The sequence below is a fragment of the Ranitomeya variabilis genome, chromosome 2 (genome assembly GCF_051348905.1).
Source record: "Ranitomeya variabilis isolate aRanVar5 chromosome 2, aRanVar5.hap1, whole genome shotgun sequence".
NCBI classification, from domain to species: Eukaryota; Metazoa; Chordata; class Amphibia; order Anura; family Dendrobatidae; genus Ranitomeya; species Ranitomeya variabilis.
This window is the reverse complement of record NC_135233.1, coordinates 769,814,911-769,827,099: the sequence shown is the minus strand read 5'-3', so window position 1 is coordinate 769,827,099 and position 12,189 is coordinate 769,814,911. Positions and strand designations below refer to the sequence as shown.

Sequence of the window (12,189 nt, the reverse complement as noted above, 5' to 3'; positions counted from 1 at the left end):
AGACCCCAATCTGCTACTTCAATGTGTCGAGCAGATTGCAAGTGTGTCTTTAACTTACAGAACCACCAGGACACAGCCGCTGCCCACCAGGACACAGCCGCTGCCCACCAGGACACAGCCACTGCCCACCAGGACACAGCCGCTGCCCACCAGGACCACAGCTAAAGAGCTAGAAGTAAGTTTTGAAGACCCCAATCTGCTACTTCAATGTGTCGAGCAGATTGCAAGTGTGTCTTTAACTTACAGAACCACCAGGACACAGCCGCTGCCCACCAGGACACAGCCGCTGCCCACCAGGACACAGCCACTGCCCACCAGGACACAGCCGCTGCCCACCAGGACCACAGCTAAAGAGCTAGAAGTAAGTTTTGAAGACCCCAATCTGCTACTTCAATGTGTCGAGCAGATTGCAAGTGTGTCTTTAACTTACAGAACCACCAGGACACAGCCGCTGCCCACCAGGACACAGCCGCTGCCCACCAGGACACAGCCACTGCCCACCAGGACACAGCCGCTGCCCACCAGGACCACAGCTAAAGAGCTAGAAGTAAGTTTTGAAGACCCCAATCTGCTACTTCAATGTGTCGAGCAGATTGCAAGTGTGTCTTTAACTTACAGAACCACCAGGACACAGCCGCTGCCCACCAGGACACAGCCGCTGCCCACCAGGACACAGCCACTGCCCACCAGGACACAGCCGCTGCCCACCAGGACCACAGCTAAAGAGCTAGAAGTAAGTTTTGAAGACCCCAATCTGCTACTTCAATGTGTCGAGCAGATTGCAAGTGTGTCTTTAACTTACAGAACCACCAGGACACAGCCGCTGCCCACCAGGACACAGCCGCTGCCCACCAGGACACAGCCACTGCCCACCAGGACACAGCCGCTGCCCACCAGGACCACAGCTAAAGAGCTAGAAGTAAGTTTTGAAGACCCCAATCTGCTACTTCAATGTGTCGAGCAGATTGCAAGTGTGTCTTTAACTTACAGAACCACCAGGACACAGCCGCTGCCCACCAGGACACAGCCGCTGCCCACCAGGACACAGCCACTGCCCACCAGGACACAGCCGCTGCCCACCAGGACCACAGCTAAAGAGCTAGAAGTAAGTTTTGAAGACCCCAATCTGCTACTTCAATGTGTCGAGCAGATTGCAAGTGTGTCTTTAACTTACAGAACCACCAGGACACAGCCGCTGCCCACCAGGACACAGCCGCTGCCCACCAGGACACAGCCGCTGCCCACCAGGACACAGCCACTGCCCAACAGGACACAGCCGCTGCCCACCAGGACACAGCCACTGCCCACCAGGACCACAAAACGATGTCCTCTTCTGACAGCCCTCCTCCACAGCAACAGCGTGTATCGGTAAGTTAACACAAAATTTTTTTTTTTTTTTAAATTTCTTTAAATTAAATTTTTATGGATAACTACATGCATACATTATGTTTCAACAGGAAGCTGAATCAGATGAGGAGCTGTCAGAAGGGGGCGAGACGGGTGGAGAGATGCAAGTGGAGGAGGAACCAAGTGTAAGTAGTGGTGAAACAGTTGCTTCGCACATCACACTGCACCATACACAAAACAGATTACTAAACACCTGCCTACCTTAACTGAGAATTTGTTTCCTTCATTTCAGGCTGCTGCTGCTGCTCCTGCTGCTGCCGCTGAAGGCTCTCCCAGACAGTCCCAGAGTCGGCGGACTCGTCGCCACGGTCGGCCATCAGTGAGTTTTTTTTTTGGGGGGGAGGGGGATTCTATTGGTACTTTAGTATTTCAGTGTACTAATTTGTTTGTTTTCCTTTTTTTTTTTTTTTTTGACACAGGCTTCACAGCGTGCTCCCGCAGAAGAGGAGGATGATGATGATGACATTGACATCGATTGTCTCATCGAGGAGGTTCGCGAGCGGGAGCCGCTGTGGAACATGGCTGACCGCAGGCATGCTGATACCGGTGTCACCCGTCGGCTCTGGGACGAAGTGTGTCGCAACCTGTTTCCAAGGCGGGAGAGCCTTCATCCTCAGCAGCAGAGCAAACTAGGTAAGTATTCACTTTCCAGTGATGTTTTGAGCTGACTGTAATGTATTGCATTTACCAATTTTTGGTTTTTTCTTTTGATTCTTGTCTTCACAGTTGGAAAGATTAGGAAGCGGTGGCGGTCACTGAGGGATCGCTTTAAGAGGGAATTCAATGATGAGATGAAGGCCCCGAGTGGCTCTGCAGGAAGGAAGAGGAGCAAATATAAATATGGCCAGGCCCTCTCCTTCCTGAGGCGAACAATGCTAAGCAGAGTGTAAGTATTCTACAGCCCACTAATAACCATGTTAACCTGTCTACTTAGTTTGCTTTCAGTCAGGGCTTTTTCATTCCAATGTATTAATTTCATTTGTTTTTTCTTTCACAGCACCTTCTCCAGCCACCGGGCGCCTGCATCTTCCTCTGCGCCCTCTGGAGCGATCCCTCCTGAGTCCGCCACTGAGGGCCACGTCGGTAGGCCCCACACCTCTGTCCCCTCCTCTGACCCCTCTGTCCTCTCCTCTGACCCCTCTGTCCCCTCCACTTCATCCGCCCCAAGCAGTGGAGCATTATTGCAGGCTTCATTGCTCGCATCTGATGCTGAACAGTTAGCGTTCCCTTTACCCCACCCCTCTGATCCTGCCACCTCGACACCACCATTAGGTTCGTGGCGGCAGCGCCAGAGGGGTCAGGAAAGGAGCTATGCTCCTGAGTTCTTACACCTGAATGCATCCTTCCAAGGCTCTTTCAAAATTTTGGGAGAGCAAGTGACTGCTGGTTTCAACATGGTGCAATCACGCATCAGTGAAACAAGCCAGGAAACCAGCAGTCGCTTGGATAGGCTGCATTCAGCTGTAAGTCCCGATCCGGCCAACCTTTTTTTCCAATCCATGCTCATGAGCATGGAGAAGCTTTCTTTTGAGCAACAGATGCGGGTAATGAATACCTGCCATAATGCTGCACTGCAGGCCATTAATGAATCGACCCACACACCTCACCGCACCTCCACTCCAATTCCACACCAGGCCCCATTTCCACACCATACCCCCCATTACCAAACCCAGCCCCAATACCCACACCAGCAGCATTACCAAACCCAGCTCCAATCCCCACACCAGCACCATTACCAAACCCCACGCCACTCCCACTACCCTACCCAGTCACAATACCCGACCCAGTCCCCACAACAATCCCGGCCCCTAGACCAAATTACTTCCCCAATGTTTTCCTTACTGAACTTTTCTCTTCCACCTACCCCAACACCACCCCCCTCTGGTCAGCCTCTTGGTTTAACCCCCACTTCCACTGCACCCCAAACAAGTAGGGTTTCCCCACCTATCGACGTGGTCCAACCTTCCGGCACATCCTCCTCTCATATCTCCACCCAACACTTTGAAAATTTGTAAAGTGTGTAAATAAGATTCTAAAAAATGTTCTAATTTTTCTATAAAAATGTTGGAAAATATATATATATTTTTTTTGCAAAAAAAAAAAAAAAAAAAAAAAAAAGTTAAAATAAAATTCGGATTACAATTCTACTCTTTGTGTGTGTGTGGATTTATTAAGGTAATATAATAAAAAAAGGTTTAATAAAAACAAACACCAGACATGTAAAGGGTATAACATAATGGTTTTACTAGCAAGAAAACCACGCTTTTGGGCCTTTTTTTTGGGGGGGGGGGCAGAAACACTTTTTTTACATAACCAAAACACATGGGAAACAGGTTACACATGGGAAACAGGTTACACAATCATGTCTTGCCACGGGATCCGCCCGACAGGTGAGACAAAATAATCGGCAAACTGGTCCCTCATCCTTGTAACTGAACTTGTAGAGCGAACCGAGCTGCTGCGGTAGTCCCACAAGGTGGTCTCCAACTCTTCATCATCCAAAGAAACGGGCTCCTTTGACAGGACAAAGTTGTGGAGCACCACACAGGCTTTAACTACCTCGTCTATAGTTGTTGTTTTCAGCTTGATAGCCGTCAGCAGAACTCGCCACTTCGCCGTCAATATGCCAAAGGAACACTCCACTACTCTTCGTGCTCTAGTAAGCCGGTAATTAAAGACCCGCTTGGTATGGTTTAAGTTCCGGCTACTGTACGGTTTCAGTAGGTGCAGCGACAGTTGAAAGGCTTCATCACCTACAAAGACATATTCCAGGGCTGGGTCATTTGTTCCTGGCAGTGGTCTGGCTGGCGGGAAATCGTAGCTCTCTCCATAAAGGCAACGACCCATCGGAGAGTTTTTAAACACTTGCGAATCGTTGGACCGTCCATACGCTCCAATGTCCACGGCAAGGAACCTGCAGTTGGCGTCTGCAATAGCCATAAGGACGATGGAGAAATACTTCTTATAATTATAATACTCCGATCCTGTTCCTGCCGGTTTCGCAATCCTTATGTGTTTCCCGTCAACTGCACCCACACAATTAGGGAAATTGCAAATTTGCTGAAACTCTTCAGCACTTCGCAACCAGATTTCCGTGGATGGTTGGGGGATATACTCTGGTTGCAAAGTGGTCCAAACAGCCCGACATGTGTCCTTCACTATTCCAGAGATAGTTGAAATGCCCAGCCTGAACTGATAATGGAGCGAAGTCATAGATTCACCCGTAGCTAGGAAACTTTATAAAAAAAAAAAAAAAAAAAAATGTTAAAAATTGTTTGTCTGTGCAATTTTTTATAATATGGCACTGTTAATTTTTTTTAAAATGACAGGAGACCCAATAAAACCAGCATGAATCCGGTGTAAAAAAACAGTGGAATGTCCGCCAAGAAAACCCAAATTACATGCTGCAGAAAATAGTGCGCAATATGTCAGCGCAGTATTGTCTGCAGCATGTAATATAACATTCAAAATGACCAATGACAGGAAAAAAGCAGTTGCATGTCATCAAACCCAAAAAACCCCAAAAAAAAAAAACTGCAGAAAATGCAACGCAATATTTCAGCGCAGTATTTTCTGCAGTCTGTTATCTAACATTCAATATGAGCAATGACATTTAAATAAAGCAGTTGAATGTCCGCCAAGAAAACACAAACTACATGCTGCAGAAAATAGTGCGCAATATGTCAGCGCAGTATTGTCTGCAGCATGTAATATAACATTCAAAATGACCAATGACAGGAAAAAAGCAGTTGCATGTCATCAAACCCAAAAAAACCAAAAAAAAAAAAAACTGCAGAAAATGCAACGCAATATTTCAGCACAGTATTTTCTGCAGTCTGTTAACATTCAATATCAGCAATGACATTTAAATAAAGCAGTTGAATGTCCGCCAAGAAAACCAAAACTACATGCTGCAGAAAATAGTGCGCAATATGCCAGCGCAGTATTTTCTGCAGCATGTAATATAACATTCAATATCAGCAATGAAATAAAAAAAAGAGGCTTACCGCAGGGTCACCATCAGCCGCTCCGCCGGTGTGATGGCAAGCCTCATCCTTGTATCCTGTCTTCGGATGACATCCTCCAGTTTTGCAAGCAAAAAATCAAAATGTTCAATCCTCATCCGCACGTAGTTGTGGAATTTGTGTGGATTGTGCCGCAACTCCAGGTACAGAGTGGACTGGACACCCCGGGTCATCCGTAGTTGATTAATCGGATGAATCCACATTCGTCTTCGTCTCCGTTGCTGCAGAAGCATCCTACGCCTTTCCGCTGCCGCCTCCTTCTCCCGCACTATGATATCCAGGCGATTTGTCTCAAAGATAACGTCGGTAACCAAACTAGCAATCCTCCCAAGAACACCTTCCATCGCTGCCACAAAACTAAAACCCACAAAGATGGGCTGTAAATACAGTACTATATAGTTTTTCAAATTTTCCAGTAGCCAATCAAATTTTGGGAGCCTCCCCTTTTAAAAACGGATCCGTCGGAAAAACGGATACAACGGATGGTAAAACGGATACAACGTATGCAACGCATCCAGTATTTTCGACGGAAACGTTTAGCGGATTTGCGACGGATCCGTCGAAATGCTGGATGCGTGGCATACGTTTGTCACCGTTTTTCAATTTTTTGACGCATCCGTTTTTTCGGCAAAAAAACGGATTTGCGACGTAATGCAGTAAACGCTAGTGTGAAACTAGCCTTACATGCAGGTGCAACATATTTCAAGTGCAATCCCATGGAGCGGGCTCAGGAGCTGAGCTTGCTCCATATACAGTACAGCAGGAGCCTGTACTAGGAGGAAATAAGAGTAAGGACTGAGGGCCCAAAATAGCAAGCATCACCTATAAATTCTTACAAGCTGTATTGTTATTTGATTAGTTAGCCTGCAAAACTATTACATGTATTTGTAAACATGATAAAAGGTACTGTCAACATAGAATTCAATAGGTTCAAGCCAAGCTCCACAGATCCGTGCATCACGGTGGGGCAAATCATTTAAATACACCTTCCCACATGCTTGTTTTCTCTCAATCTCTATCTGTCTTACTCCATCCTCTTTGATTTACAGTTCTGGCTTCATAGAAAAAGAGAAGGGTGGAGATATTCCAAAGCAAGCAGGTGGTATTTCAATTATTGGCCACGTCATGATGCACTGAGTGCCTGTACTCATGCTGAGCTGACAGAGTCCCTTTAAGTATTACCATATTTTTTGCACAATATGACACACCTTTCTATAAGATACAACCCAGGTCCTATAAATAGGAAACTTCTTACAACTTCCCTGTAAGTGTAAAGAAGTTGATGGGTCGTTATCACTCATCTTAATGCACTGACTCAGAATAGGAAGACAACTGATCTGTTACTCTCTGCAGCATGAGTATTGTACGCATATACTTTTACAGCATGCACATTATGTACACTCTCTACAGCTTACATACAGTGCATAATATACACTCACCGGCCACTTTATTAGGTACACCATGCTAGTAACGGGTTGGACCCCCTTTTGCCTTCAGAACTGCCTCAATTCTTCGTGGCATAGATTCAACAAGGTGCTGGAAGCATTCCTCAGAGATTTTGGTTCATATTGACATGATGGCATCACACAGTTGCCGCAGATTTGTCGGCTGCACATCCCAAAGATGCTCCATACAAGGCAGGATGGATCCATGCTTTCATGTTGTTTACGCCAAATTCTGACCCTACCATCCGAATGTCGCAGCAGAAATCGAGACTCATCAGACCAAGCAACGTTTTTCCAATCTTCTACTGTCCAATTTCGATGAGCTTGTACAAATTGTAGCCTCAGTTTCCTGTTCTTAGCTGAAAGGAGTGGTACCCGGTGTGGTCTTCTGCTGCTGTAGCCCATCTGCCTCAAAGTTCGACGCACTGTGCGTTCAGAGATGCTCTTAGGCCTACCTTGGTTGTAACGGGTGGCGATTTGAGTCACTGTTGCCTTTCTATCAGCTCAAACCAGTCTGCCCATTCTCCTCTGACCTCTGGCATCAACAAGGCATTTCCGCCCACAGAACTGCCGCTCACTGGATTTTTTTTCTTTTTCGGACCATTCTCTGTAAACCCTAGAGATGGTTGTGCGTGAAAATCCCAGTAGATCAGCAGTTTCTGAAATACTCAGACCAGCCCTTCTGGCACCAACAACCATGCCACGTTCAAAGGCACTCAAATCACCTTTCTTCCCCATACTGATGCTCGGTTTGAACTGCAGGAGATTGTCTTGACCATGTCTACATGCCTAAATGCACTGAGTTGCCGCCATGTGATTGGCTGATTAGAAATTAAGTGTTAACAAGAAGTTGGACAGGTGTACCTAATAAAGTGGCCAGTGAGTGTATATACTGCTCAAAAAAATAAAGGGAACACTTAATCAACAGAATATAACTCCAAGTGGATCAAACTTCTAGGAAATCAAAACTGTCCACTTAGGAAGCAACACTGTTTGACAATCAATTTCACATGCTGTTGTGCAAATGGAATAGACAACAGAAGGAAATTATTGGCAATTATCAAGACACCCCCTATAAAGGAGTGGTTCTGCAGGTGGGGACCACAGAGCATATCCCAGTACCAATGCTTTCTGGCTGATGTTTTGGTCATTTTGAATGTTGGTTGTGCTTTCACACTCGTGGTAGCATGAGACAGACTCTACAACCCACACAAGTGGCTCAGATAGTGTAGCTCATCCAGGATGGCACATCAATGCAAGCTGTGGCAAGAAGGTTTGCTGTGTCTGTCAGAGTAGGGTCGAGAGACAGGCCAGTACACCAGGAGACGTGGAGGAGGCCGTAGGAGGGCAACAACCCAACAGCAGGACCGCTACCTCAGCCTGTGTGCAAGGAGGAACAGGAGGAGCACTGCCAGAGCCCTGGAAAATGACCTCCATCAGGCCACAAATGTGCATGTGTTTGCACAAACGGTTAGAAACACCGACTCCATGAGGATGGTCTGTGTGCCCAACGTCCACAGATGGGGGTTGTGCTCACAGCCCAACACTGTGCAGGACGCTTGGCATTTGCCACAGAACACCAGGATTGGCAAATTCGTCACTGGCGCCCTGTGCTCTGCACAGATGAAAGCAGGTTCAAACTGAGTACATGTGACAGACGTGACAGAGTCTGGAGATGCCGTGGAGAGCAATCTGCTGCCTGCAACATCCTTCAGCATGACCAGTTTGGCAGTGGGTCAGTAATAGTGTGGGGTGACATTTCTTTGGAGGGCCGCATAGCCCTCCATGTGCTCGCTAGAGGTAGCCTGACTGACATTAGCTACCGAGATGAGATCCTCAGACCCCTTGTGAGACCATATGCTGGTGCGGTTGGCCCTGGGGTCCTCCTAATGCAGGACAATGCCAGACCTCATGTGGCTCGAGTGTGTCAGCAGTTCCTGCAAGATGAAGGCATTGAAGCTATGGATTGGCCCGCCCATTCCTCAGACCTGAATCCGATTGAACACATCTGGGACATCATGTCTCGCACCATCCACCAACGTCACGTTGCACCACAGACTGTCCAGGAGTTTGCGGATGCTTTAGTCCAGGTCTGGGAGGAGATCCCTCAGGAGACCATCCGCCGCCTCATCAGGAGCATGCCCAGGCGTTGTAGGGAGGGCATATAGGCACGTGGAGGCCACACACAGTACTGAGCATCATTTCCTTGTTTTGAGGCATTTCCACTGAAGTTGGATCAGCCTGTAACTTCATTTTCCACTTTGATTTTGAGCATCATTCCAACTCCAGACCTCCGTGGGATATTAGTTGCGATTTACGTTGATCATTTTTAGGTTTTATTGTTCTCAACACATTCCACTTTGTAATGAATAAAGATTTACAACTGGAATATTTCATTCAGTGATATCTAGGATGTGGGATTTTAGTGCTCCTTTTATTTTTTTGTGCAGTATATATACTGTATATATACACACACAAACAACACTGCATCGTGCACATTACATGCACACGGAGTCCGGCTGCGTCAAAACACAACTTTGCTACAACATCAAAATACACCCACTGACACTTTTTTCCTTCTAGGCATGTGACTGATCATCAGTCCTGACAGGTCCTTCAACTACTCAGGATGTGCAGCATCCATGCAGGTCCCGGTAGCGTTCTCTCTTGCCCTGCACCAATCAGGCTGATCAATGTCAGGCAGGAGGAGATAGAGGCTCAGGAAGGACGCTGTGTCAGGGTTCTTCTCGAGTACTGGAAGCTCCCTGTGGATCATAACAAGCACACACTTTTTAGCAGGATTATTTTTCTTGCTAAAAAGTGCTTCCCATAATCCAGAAAAAAAACAAAAACATGGTAGTTTATTTTACCACTGTCACTTGATTACGCGTCAGATGCACTGTATCTTTTACCTCTAGTGGCTGGGCATGATAATGATCTGTTGCGTCTTTCAGTTCCGCTGCTTCTTTCATAAGGCGCTTCACAGCTGAAACACAACCAAAGTAAACAGAACTTAGTACAATTTACAGCCTGCAGAACCAATAAGGAAACTAGCCACATATTTCATGCAGAACTTGCATAAAGAATGTTAGAAATTAACGAAAAATGAGCATCTGCCTGCTTAACTGCCTCCCATCACTGCACTGGCTTTTCATATCCTAAAATGTGCCAGTTTCCATTTATGTAAAAGGCAGAGCATATTCACCCTGGGACATAATAATTCCAGGGCTCCCTCGATATGATAACGCGAACTCCCTGCTGCAAAAAATTAAATGCGAAAAACTGAATCCGAATTAACATTTTTGTTTATCTGTCCTCACAAAAAAATGAAATAAAAAATAAAGAATCAAAGTCTTAAATAGCCCAACATGGTAACAATATAAACAACATAGATATGCAATCACTGAAGAGATTGTATAAGGCGGTATATTGAAAAAAGAGCTCACAGAGAAAATACTACAATGAAAACTTTTTTATTTATTAGATACACATTAAACAATTCAAGATCATAGAACTTGAAATAAAACAATAGTGTCTAAAGAATCCAGGTAGGTTGAATCACTTTGTGGAGAGAAAAGTATCCTAGAGTGTTCCCATGTAGCCCTCATATGAGAATGCACCCTATATAGCCGTGGCGGTTGGCACTCTATGAATGCAAGTGGCGCCCCCACGCAACAGCGGCTAGCCCTGATTAGGCCCAAATAAGTCCCATCGCTAATCAAACAGACAAAAACAATTTCACATACCAATGAAAAAATGGGCTTAGATTAATACTAGCAACAATACCAGAGAATGGGCATTTGAGCGTCCATAAAGATGTTAACATATAGTTGGCTGAAACCTGTGGCCGCATTCACTATAAAATTAAAAATCCTTTCTGTCAGGAGGATATCTTAAGAAAGCACGTCCTCTATGGGACAAATATAGAAAGATATAGACAAAGACTCAACACTTTTCCCCTTCGTTGTTCATCAAAAGATTCATCAGGAGTTGGATACATATACATACATAGTAGTATTGTAATGATACAGATGTACAGTGATGCTTCCCTGTCATTTCCTTTTATATACCGTATATACTCGAGTATAAGCCGACCCGAGTATAAGCCGACCCCCCTAATTTTGCCACAAAAAACTGGGAACACTTATTGACTCGAGTATAAGCCTAGGGTGGAAAATGCAGCAGGTACCGGTGAATTTCAAAATCAAAAATAGATGCTCCATACTGTTCATTATGGCCCCATAGATGCTCCACATAAAGCTGTGCCACATATAATGCTCTGCACCGTTCATTATGGCCCCATAGATGCTCCACATAAAGCTGTGCCATATATACAACGCTCTGCACCATTGCCCCATAGATGCTCCACATAAAGCTGTGCCATATATACAACGCTCTGCACCATTGCCCCATAGATACTCCACATAAAGCTGTGCCATATATACAATGCTCTGCACCGTTGCCCCATAGCTGTGCCATATATATAGTGCTCTGCACCATTGCCCCATAGCTGTGCCATATATATAGTGCTCTGCACCGTTGCCCCATAGCTGTGCCATATAGTGCTCTGCACCGTTGTCCCATAGCTGTGCCATATAGTGCTCTGCACCGTTGCCCCATAGCTGTGCCATATAGTGCTCTGCACCGTTGCCCCATAGCTGTGCCATATAGTGCTCTGCACCATTATTGCCCCATAGCTGTGCCATATAGTGCTCTGCACCATTATTGCCCCATAGCTGTGCCATATAGTGCTCTGCACCATTATTGCCCCATAGCTGTGCCATATAGTGCTCTGCACCGTTGCCCCATAGCTGTGCCATATATATAGTGCTCTGCACCGTTGCCCCATAGCTGTGCCATATAGTGCTCTGCACCGTTGCCCCATAGCTGTGCCATATAGTGCTCTGCACCATTGCCCCATAGCTGTGCCATATAGTGCTCTGCACCGTTATTGCCCCATAGCTGTGCCATATAGTGCTCTGCACCGTTATTGCCCCATAGCTGTGCCATATAGTGCTCTGCACCGTTATTGCCCCATAGCTGTGCCATATAGTGCTCTGCACCGTTATTGCCCCATAGCTGTGCCATATAGGGCTCTGCACCGTTATTGCCCCATAGCTGTGCCATATAGTGCTCTGCACCGTTATTGCCCCATAGCTGTGCCATATAGTGCTCTGCACCGTTATTGCCCCATAGCTGTGCCATATAGTGCTCTGCACCGTTATTGCCCCATAGCTGTGCCATATAGTGCTCTGCACCGTTATTGCCCCATAGCTGTGCCATATAGTGCTCTGCACCGTTGCCCCATAGCT

General features: G+C 46.2%; 2 protein-coding genes across 2 annotated transcripts in view; one reads left to right on the top strand and one right to left on the bottom strand.

Moving 5' to 3' along the window:
• Nucleotides 1-12,189, bottom strand: part of UBE2J1 (ubiquitin conjugating enzyme E2 J1) — a 90,054-nt gene that overhangs the window by 45,723 nt on the left and 32,142 nt on the right. Inside the window, exon 2 of the mRNA XM_077289736.1 lies at nt 9,790-9,863. Coding sequence (XP_077145851.1) covers nt 9,790-9,863 — 74 coding nt within the window. The remainder of the gene's footprint in view (nt 1-9,789; nt 9,864-12,189) is intronic.
• On the top strand, nt 1,283-3,537 carry LOC143807798 (uncharacterized). The gene is made up of 6 exons (XM_077289735.1): nt 1,283-1,368; nt 1,458-1,532; nt 1,640-1,726; nt 1,827-2,040; nt 2,134-2,293; nt 2,405-3,537. The coding sequence occupies exons 1-6, from the start codon at nt 1,324-1,326 to the stop codon at nt 3,420-3,422; spliced, it is 1,599 nt and encodes a 532-aa protein (XP_077145850.1). The 5' UTR covers nt 1,283-1,323; the 3' UTR covers nt 3,423-3,537.